The sequence below is a fragment of the Centruroides sculpturatus genome, unplaced genomic scaffold (assembly GCF_000671375.1).
Source record: "Centruroides sculpturatus isolate CEXI.00-Female unplaced genomic scaffold, Cexi_2.0 scaffold47, whole genome shotgun sequence".
NCBI lineage: Eukaryota > Metazoa > Arthropoda > Arachnida > Scorpiones > Buthidae > Centruroides > Centruroides sculpturatus.
Window position 1 is genome coordinate 267,736 of NW_019384385.1, and position 10,526 is coordinate 278,261.

The window sequence follows — 10,526 nt, forward strand, 5'->3', positions numbered from 1 at the left end:
TGTCCCCAAAGATCAGTTTTTAACATGTATCAGTATAAGCCTATTCTACATGCTTCATATGTAGTCATATGCTTTGGTGCTAGCCCCCATACCCTCAAACTATATAACATCAAGGACTCCACAAACAATTGCATGAGCTACTGAAGGCCAGCATAATCGTGGGGGCTAAATAGTTAAACGCAATAGCAAAGTGATGTGGACGATGGTATAACAGAAAATAACCTAAAGTTTAAAAATTTGTATATGCATTAAAAATTGCTAATCTAAACATTTATAACAATTTTTATAGCTTTTATTCTTAAGTCTTATTAGAAATTATATTTAGGCTCTTTTCAACATTACACTAGCAAACTATGCAGTTTATCCAGAATGTCAAATTGAAATTTGTTCTGCAGATTTAATTACATTTAATTTTTTCCATTCAACATCTTCAGCTATTGTTTTCCAATTCTGTAGTAAGTACATCATTTTACACACTTTGCTGCTACATATGCAAGAAAAATAAGCTGTGAAATACAGTGCTCTTTTTCTAAAAAAAATTACTGCCAAGCATGCATAAATGTTAACAAAAATAAAGTTCTGTTTCAGAAAAAAGGAAAAAAAAAAAAAAAAAAAAAAAAAAAAGAAAAACAGTATTTAATACTACTAATTATTTTTTTAATTAGTAAGTGAAATTTTGCTGGTTTCTAGATTATTGAGTTAGTTGGTTTTACATATTAACTAGCAGTTAGTAGTCATCTATTACTAATTATTATTATTTTTTCTTTATAAATGTACACATTTTATATTATAGCATTTACAAGATTTTCCAAATTTTTTGTATGTTGATTATCCTCTACATTTTCTTCTCTATTGTTTTGAATTTAGTGTCAGTTGCTAAACAGTTTTTGCCTTTCCCTTTCAAAATATCATCAATCATTAACACTTTATTTCTTCTTTCGATACTATGTGATGTTGGATTTTGACATGCAATGCAGTGTGCAGGAGTTGAACATAACAGTACTCTTCTTGTTTGACAAGAATATAGTAGGGACAGACAATTACAAGACAGTATTATCTGCTCATTGAAAGATGATCTGTGACATAAAAGGGTCCCACCTCATTTGCTTTTTACATCAGATCCAATCAGTTCATTGCATTTGTGAATGATTAGCCCAGTTTATTTCATTTGTTTTTCATTGTGCTAGTCACTAGACTTCTTACCTGAACATACAGAATTTTTCTTTGAGCAATTTGCTGGTATTATATACTGGTGTGTTCTGGCTGAAAAATTGTCCCAGAAAATATATCTGTGATAACTATGCATTTTCTTGGAATGTTTCATCAGTGACTTCTTACTTACACAATGGTCAAGTCTAATGCCTTTCTTTCCTTAGCAAAATAAGGACTGATCATTTGAAATATTTTTTGTTGCAAGATCCTATATAGTAAAATATCATACAGCCAATCACAATTTTCCTATTAAAATCACACATGATAATATTACAGAATCAGATGAAATAAGCAAAAAATGACAATGAAGTTTGGTATGGCTTAAATTTCTAATGATAACTTAGAGAATATAAACCAGATTCAAACTGAATTCCTTACAGTAGTAAGAAAAACATTAGGCTATAGGCCAACAAATGTTTTACTTATCAATTAAAATTTTGAAATATAAAACATATACAATCTTTATTACATAAAATTATGACATATTAAAACTTATTCTTTATCTTCACCATTTCCCATGTTTATACGGGATTGGCGTTTCCTTCTCTAATATATTTTTTTTCCATTTCTCCCTATCAAGGGCCCTTAAGTCCCCTCTGGTTCAAGTCTTCTTCCACCTTATCTTTCCAATGCATCTTTGGTCTCCTCTTTCCTTTTACTACCAGTTTTCCAATCTTCTTTCCAACATAATTGTCACTTCTTCACTCTACGTGGCCAAACCACCTCAACTTACATTCTTGCATCTTTTTGCTCAAGGGACATTAACAGAACGTCTAATAAAATCATTCCTTGACATTCCACACATCCATCTCAACATTCTCATCTCCACACCTCCATCTTTCTTTCTTGGGCTCTTGTTATAGCTCCATATAACATTGCAGGTCTAACAACTGATTTATACAATTTTTCTTTCAGATTGCAGCTAACTTTCTTGTTGCATAACATACCACTCAGCTTTCCTCCAGTTCTCACACATCAACACGTCCATTATCAGGTCAAATAAGAGCTGAGGGCTGATCCCTGATGCAAACCAACATTAACAAAGAATTCTTCTGTAGTGCCCCACACTACTCATAACTTGGGTCTCTGCTCCCTCACACATTTCCTTGACGAGCCTAACATATTTTTCTGGAACATTCTTTTCCCTAAAACATCTCCATATCTCTTGCCTTGATACCCTATCATATGCCTTTTCTAGATCTATGAACACCATGTGCAAATCTTCCTGCATTTCCTTGTGCCTTTCCATCAGCTGTTTTAGAGCAAAGATAGCATCAGTCATACTCCTTCCTGGCAAAAAACCAAACTGTTCCTCTCAAATCTCAGATTCCCGCCTAATCCTTCTTTCTACAATTTTCTCCCAAATCTTCATAGTATGGGACAATATCTTTATACTTCTGTAATTTCTGCAATTCTGTACATCACCTTTACCTTTAAAGATCGGCACCCGAATGCTCTTCCTCCATTCATCTGGGATCTTCTCCTGCTGCCAAAGTTTCTTCATAAGTTCCCAGAAGCTATCAATACCCTCCTTACCCAAACCTCTCCAAGCCTCAACCGGAATCTGGTCAGTGCCTACTGCTTTCCCCATCTTCATTTTTCTAAGCACACTTTCCACTTCTTCTCGGCTAAAATCTTGCACCACTCCTTCATTTACCTGTCCATTCTCTTATAAAGTGCTGGGGTTTTCTTTATTCAATAAATTTCTAAAATTATCTTTCCATCTTTCCTTGACCCTTTCGTAATCTTCTAATACCACTCCTTTATCATCTTTAATCAGTCTAATAGAGGTAAAATCTTTTGATGCCTTATCTCTTGCTTTGGCAATTCTCATCAACTGCCTTTCACCACCTTTCAAAAACTTTATAAGCCTCTTCTAAAGACTTTGCTTTTGCAATAGCCACCGCTTTTTTTTAGTTTTTTTTTTAGTTTTTAGTTTTTTTTATTTGCCAAATGGTAAGTTTATCTTCCGGTCTTCCCATCAAATCCCACCTTTTCTTTGCCTCTTTCTTTCGTTTAACTGCGGCTTGTACCTCAGCATTCCACCACCAAAGTTCCTTTCCTTCTGGCAATCTGTTCCTTGAAGTTTTTCCCAAAACCTCTTCTCTAACTTTCAAAATGCAATTACTATTCAGCAACCACCATGTTTGCACATCATCCAGGAACTGGATTTCTTTTAACACTTTTATCTTAAACTCTTTCCTTAATTCCTCTTTCAATCTCCACCATTTGATCCTTTGTTCACTCTGACTAACACAATTCTTACAATGGCCCATAAGAAAGCTACAATCCATCAGGAGAACTCTATTTTATGCAGCAACACTTTCACCATTAAATACCTTACTGTTTCTCACTTCACTCAGATGTCTCCTGCAGCACAAGAAAAAAAATCAATCTGGCTGGATCTACTTCCACTCATGTATGTAACCAGTTGATTCGCTTTCTTCTCAAAGTAGGTGTTAACTAGCGCAAGGTCAAAAGCCACAGCATGATCGACTAGTCTTTCTTCTTCTTCATTCCAACAGAGTTCGATAACTGCTGTGGTTTGAATATTAGAAAAAAAATATATATATATATATTTAGCCTTATAACAAATAGGGTTAGCGTCAGGAAGGACATCTGGCTGTAAAACCTATGCCAAAACTACATGGAATGTTGGCTAGACTACAAGTAAGTTGTATATTAAATCTGTGCTTTTTAAAGGATTAAAAGTAATAAAAACAAAATGTTCATATTTTGTACAAGACATTTTGATAGATAGAAGTTGAGTGGACAAATGATATAATTAAAACACATTTCATACAACCCTAAGTCCTAATACGAATAAAACACACCTTTAACAATCTAGCAAATAAATTATTTTAGTAACATAAAAATGTTTTTGACCGTTTTTTAATGATCTTCAGTTAACATAAAATAGAACGTAAATATGAAAATAAGAATTCACATCAGCAATTCTTTGTGAGTTGGTCTTACAACTGTAAAGCAAAATTCTACCCAAATTTTAGCACCTTATTTTGTATGCCAGATACGTCGATGATATATTCATCCTAAGGCAAAGAAAACCGAATTTACAACAATTTTTGGAGACGATCAATAATAACCCTTACTGTTTATTAGAAATATACCAGGAGAGTGAAAATAATGTAAATTTTTTGGACATTTCCATCATTGCAGATTAAGAAATCTGAACCAGCATATACAGAAAACCATGTTTCCAACCAACTTTAATTCTGCATAAATCGATCGATCTGCATCATATCAAGTTAGCGGCCTTTAGGTCCTGGATAAGAAGAGCTTATATGTATGTATTGTACAAACATAAAAGACACAATAACGGAGCTGAATTACATTTTAAGGATTGCTGAACAACAAGGATACTGAAGGGAAGTCATAGAGAAACTAATCACAACCTTCCAAACAACAAAACAACAGTATGATACGGTAGACTGAAAACAAAGGATAGTTTTAAATTATATTCCATTTTTAAGGCAAATTCACAAAAAGGCAGCCAAGACTAATAATTTGCAAGTGGTATATCAACGAAATCCTACAGTCTTCAAGCTCTTAAGAAATTATATGACTGGAAATCAGCCACAGGAATCTACTCTATACTGTTACACAACCAGCATTTTGATTTTGATCTTGTATATGTGAGTGCCACTATGCACAACTTGCAGCGTCTCAAGGAGCATAAATATACAATTAATAAGAACCTGGACAACACCACACTATCAGCTTATGCAAGTCAACAAGACATTCAAGTCCATTGGGATCAAGCAGCAATAAATAAACCAACAACAAATTTACACACAATAAAACATCTTGAAAGGTTAGAGATCTTTAAAACACACAAGAGAACTGGTTGCATCAACCATAGAGATGCGGATGCATTAACTACTGCATGACAGTCTTTTTACGAGAATTAACATTAATAAGAGCCATTGTTTATTTTAATTTAATTTTATTTTATTAAGTGACATTTTCAGCTTAATTTATATTATTTTATTGACCACAACTACATTTTTCATTATTTATTTTTATCTCAGAATTCCTATTTTCATGTTAACATAAAATAGAATGTAAACTGAAGAAGATTGTTAAAAAAACAGTCAAAAACATTTTATGTTACTAAGATAATTTGTTTGCTGAATTGTTAAAGGTGTGTTTTATTCATATTATGGTTATCCAGTATGTACATTATATTAAAGTCCTAAACTGAGCATCTAAGGAATCCTAAACTTACAACTTTTAAAATGGTGGTAGAATTCTTAGTCATATATTTATTAAATAAAAAGCCTTATTTTGTAGAATTAAAACTATCACAATTAAAAAAAATAAATACTCAAATGGACTAACTGATTTTATTAAATGTCCCATAATCTGTAGTGTTATAACACAATGGTATAGTGTACAAGCAGACATATCAGTCAAATATTATTAAAGTTTTGCACTGTTATAGTTTGTGATATTTTAAGTATTTTTCATATAAAAATATAGTGGGAATTGTATAAATTTATAGTGTTTTAGTATTGTGTATATCCAAAATTAAAAAGTCATGGCTGACAGAAGAGTTTTGGAGAAAAATGTATCAAGTAATTCATGTTTCTAGTGACAACGAAAGGACTGATACAAATGAAGGTACAAATTCATGCACTAGTGCTGTTTAAAATATTAAAAGAAAAAAGTTAAACCCTCCACATTAATGAGACTAGTTTGAATTAAATATTATTATTTGCTTTCCATTAGTAGTATTTTTTTTGCATTTTTAATTGCTTTTTAGTGTTTCTATTTGCAGTTTTATCTATAAACAATAAAAACTGTCAGGGTTCCAACATTTTTAACTAAGGCAAAAAAGGGTTCCGCAATAAAAATAAGTCGAGAATCGCCGATTAGTTTATTCTGACAGTTTGCACGGTTCGAGCATGTCATCCACAGAATGTCAAGTTTGACATTTTTAAATAGTAAAACTCTTAAGTGACGTAAACAAAAGTCACAAGAAAACTAAAAGTACAATAAAGCAGTGTCAAAAGTCCGGACTAAATTCCATCCGGATTTTCAAATACGTGTATAAATTAGCATTTTTAAGTACAGTAAACTCCAAATACAGTAAATCAAGTTTACATGTTCTGAATTCATACCAGTATTTCCCAAAGAATGTAATAATACTTAATGAACCAAAATATAATTTACAGAATCATTACATTTAAAGAAAAATTACACAAATTACGATTTCAGTTATAAAATTTACACGAAATGCGTTAATATCCATTTTTCGATGGCCGAATCCTGTTTTTTTGACGTTCGTTGTACAGTTGACCCTCCCTATAACACTGTTGATTTTTCCGTTTTATATGAATTCCATGTTGTACGAGTTACTTAGATTTTACAAATACGTGTGCCGGGCTATGAACAGCTCACGTATTTGTAAAATCTAAGTGACTCGTACAACACGGAATTCATATAAAACGGAAAAATGTACATGTAATTGAGCTGTCAGTGCAGTGTTTAATTTGCATTATTAGAAAAGTAGAATATTTTAATCCCTATTTTAGCAAGTTTCCACTTATTCCAGTTTATTAATCACACAATATTTATAATGAATTAATTAATTATCATTATTTATGAAATTTTATAATGTAAATTTTAAAAATTAGAAAAGCTTACTCCATTTTCCAGATTAAAATAATTCGTTTGGTTTTGCCGCTCTTCTTTAAAAATCAGTGTTGCCAGTTCTTTTTAATTAAAATTATTAAAATTTTATTTGGGTTTGCAACTTGTTTTAAATTAAAGTTTTCAAACGTTTTTAGTTATTTTTGATAGTTGTAATTTTTAAAATGATTTATAAATTACTGTAATAAATTTTTCTATTTTAAATGCAGATTTTAATTAATCAAATATAACTTTTTATTTCAATCTATCTGTTGTGTTTAAATTACTGTAAATACAATTAATTTTATCGAACTTATTTGAAAAAACTGTGAAACAAATCAAAGTTTTTTTTCGTAGTTTATACATATTGATGTTTTAGTTAAGGGCTGACATTTTATTTGTCTGTTATAAGGGGTCGACACATAAAAACGGTTGGAACTCTTATTAGGGTCGAAGTTACGTTTCATCGGCATGTTTGTTATCTGATTTTAGTGCCTTTTTTAAAAACTTTCTCTGCCCTGTGGGCAGCGGCGAGGCAAGACCTAAATTTGATGTGGGCAAGGTACATTTCGCGAGGCCCCCTGGTGGCTCAAGAAGACTGATTTTATAAAATAAAAAGCAGTTGAAACTGTCAAATTTTTATTCCTAAAAATGCAAACTATATTCTTTAACTAACATTAAAAAAAATTAAAGAAACAGAAATTTCCTGCTTTTAGCCTTACTGAACACCTTAATAATTGTATCGTAATTCAGCTTATATGCTATACTATATATGCTTCAATAGATAAAAGTGCGAAAGGTAAAAGTCTTTCCTGACCCATTGTATTTCTTAAATAATTTTTTATTAGTTTTAATTTTGAAAACCTCCTTTCAGCGTAGGCAGTACTTACCGGTATTGTTAACAAAATTCGAACGGCAATGTAAATATTTGGGTAAATTTCTTTCAAGTTATTTTATGTTATGTATTGGAGCAGCTGTTTCACATCTTTAATGAAGTTGGGTAAATTTGGGATCATTGTTTGTAATTCTTCATATAATTCGTAAGGTTGTAAGTCACTGCTCTCACTCACTCGCAGGACTGAGTGTAAATCTTGACAGTTTTTTAATATTTGCTCTTTTGGAATATTTTTTAACTTGCTTAGATCATAGAGAAAACCAAAATTTTCAAAATGTTGATTTAAAGACATAAATCCTGAATCCATATTGCTTATTATAGAATCAATCGTGGTGTTAAAAAAATCTGTTTCATACCTGCTTTTGGGAGACTGTATAGGTTGATCGCTGCCTTCATCATCGAACATCCTTTTCTTTTTGGCTACCCTTTCGTTTTTAAAGTCTTTTGGCAGTTCATAACTGCTATTCTCAATAAATTGACGAGCGTCAGACAAGCATTTTTCGAATCCAGTTTGTCGATATTCTTTGATCCAGTCACAAAATGTACGCAAATGTTCAAGAGCATTGCTTAAATGGACTTGTAAAGATTGCCATAATTTGCTTATGATATTAACACGCGATAATATCTCATACCATACATGTAATGATATGATAAATTCTAAACTGAGCATTTCGTTTAAAACCGAATCATAATCACTGAGTGTGTCTGATTGTTCCGTTTGATTTTTTAAGCTTTCGATGCATTCAACATCAAATTGCAGTAATACGGCCTTCAATCCCTCGATTCTGCTTTCTCACCTTGTGTCTGATAAAGGCTTCAAAGTAAGCTTTAATTTGCCTTTGATTAATTCCCAGCGTTTGCTGGAACTTGAAAATAGCAAATAAATTTTCTGAATAAAACCAAAAAATGTTTTTGCTGCCACAGAAGAATTAGCTGCGTCTACCAACAGTAGATTCTAACTATGACAACCGCAGAGTGTAAAAAATGCCTGGGATTAATATTTAATATTCGAGTTTTAACTCCACTATTTACGGGATACTTTACTGCGATACTTTGATTGACTTTCTAGCTGTTGAGAATCGTGAAAGTAACGTAAACAAACACAATGGGAAATCCCCAGCTTTGGCTGGCAAGGATTCCCCGCGATAGCAACCCAACGCCAGCAAATGTTGCTAGACAAATAAAAACAAATTTGGTATGTCAGTATATTTATCGTTTTATGACGAGTAAAATTTTTTCGTTAAGTTTACGGCTTTTATGTAATGCATAAACCTTCGAAGCGCGAGGCCCCTCGGACAGCGAGGCCGCAGGCGGTGGCCCACGTCGCCCACGTCTTACGCCGCCTCTGCCTGTGGGCACTAAGATGGCCTCTTTTAGCAAGCCCATTGTGAGTTCGGCCAGGCCCACAATGGGGCGGCCGGGTGGTGAGAGATGGGGCCCGACATATCCGGACGGACCACCCCCGTTTGGATTCGATTCCGGGTCCCTCGGAGCGGTAGACTATCACCTTGACCGCTCGGTCAAAGACTCTCCACACCAAAAGATCCTTATTGATTTCTTTCACGCCGTTTAACAATACTATATAACTACTTTCATTTGTAATTTAAATTTTTAGGGTCAATTAGGTGTATGTTATTCGCTATTGAACTATATTATAAAGATATAAGAAGCTTAACTAAAAGCTTCTTATATCGAAGATTTTGACGGCGGATGGCAGCCTCCCGCTATGGATGACCCGGGATCGAATCCGAACGGGACGAAAAATCTCCAGCAATTTTTCGGGGAGTGGTCCGTCCGGATATGTCGGACCCCGTCCCTCATCACCCGGCGCCCCATTATGGGCCTGGCCGAACTCATAATGGGCTTGCTTAAAGAGGCCCTCTTAGTGCCCACAGGTGGAAAGAGTTAAAAATTTATATATATATCGAAGATTAAGTGTGCTCTCTCGGTTGTAAAATATTGTAATAGTCTCAAATTAAATACTTTTTTTGTTTTGCGAATATCGATATTTGAGACTCACTGAATCCAAAAACACAGGAAAAACTTTTTGTTTGTGTGTGTTGATATCTATTTCGTTTAATATCTCAGGATGGGGTAAAGATTAAGAAACGAAATTTGGCGTGGTAACTTCTATATCATGGGCATTGATGCTATTAAATTTCGGAGTATGGAACTCGAAGGAGTTATGTTTCGTATCTCGAGTGGGGTTGAACTTAATGAAAATTTTACTCGTTATTCGCATTTACAATATTTTTAAAAACCCATCTCTACCCAAAATTAAGTTTTTTTTTTTTAATAATAATTAATAATATAAAAGTAATTTTTTAATAAATCTCAAACAGATGTCGCCACATAGAATTTTAACTTTGAGCTGAGGTTAGTGTTTTTTTGGTTAATGTCCAGATACGTGGACTGTCATGGCGGCACTTCCTGTTTCAGCCTCGAAACCGGACCGGTTTGGAGACGACATGTCACGTGACGACGCGGCGAACGGCGGCGGCTGCTGCGCCGCGGCAGCGTCGGCGGCTGTCATGGTGTCTCATCGCTGATTCCAGCAAACAAAAGGAAACAGTGGGGACGCACGTTCTAACCTAACCTAATCTAATAATATAATTGGTAATAATTATGATAATTTATTACAATAGGTTAGGTTAGGTTAGAACGTGCGTCCCCACAGTTTCCTTTTCTTTGCCGGAATCAGAGGTGAGCCGCCATGACAGTCTACGTTTATGGACGTTAACCCGCGCGTCGGTTTTCCCCGTTTATC

The 10,526-nt window shown here is 33.7% G+C and overlaps 1 protein-coding gene across 1 annotated transcript; it reads right to left on the reverse strand.

Moving 5' to 3' along the window:
• Nucleotides 1–7,817: 7,817 nt before the first annotated feature.
• Nucleotides 7,818–8,429, reverse strand: LOC111618017. Its single transcript, XM_023359436.1, has one exon. It carries the CDS (start codon nucleotides 8,427–8,429, stop codon nucleotides 7,818–7,820), a length of 612 nt encoding a protein of 203 aa, XP_023215204.1.
• Between the last annotated feature and the right edge of the window lie 2,097 nt (nucleotides 8,430–10,526).

Coding starts and splice junctions, on each gene's coding strand:
- LOC111618017 (XM_023359436.1), bottom strand. CDS start 8,429: ATGCTCAGTTTAGAATTTATCATATCATTACATGTATGGTATGAGATA.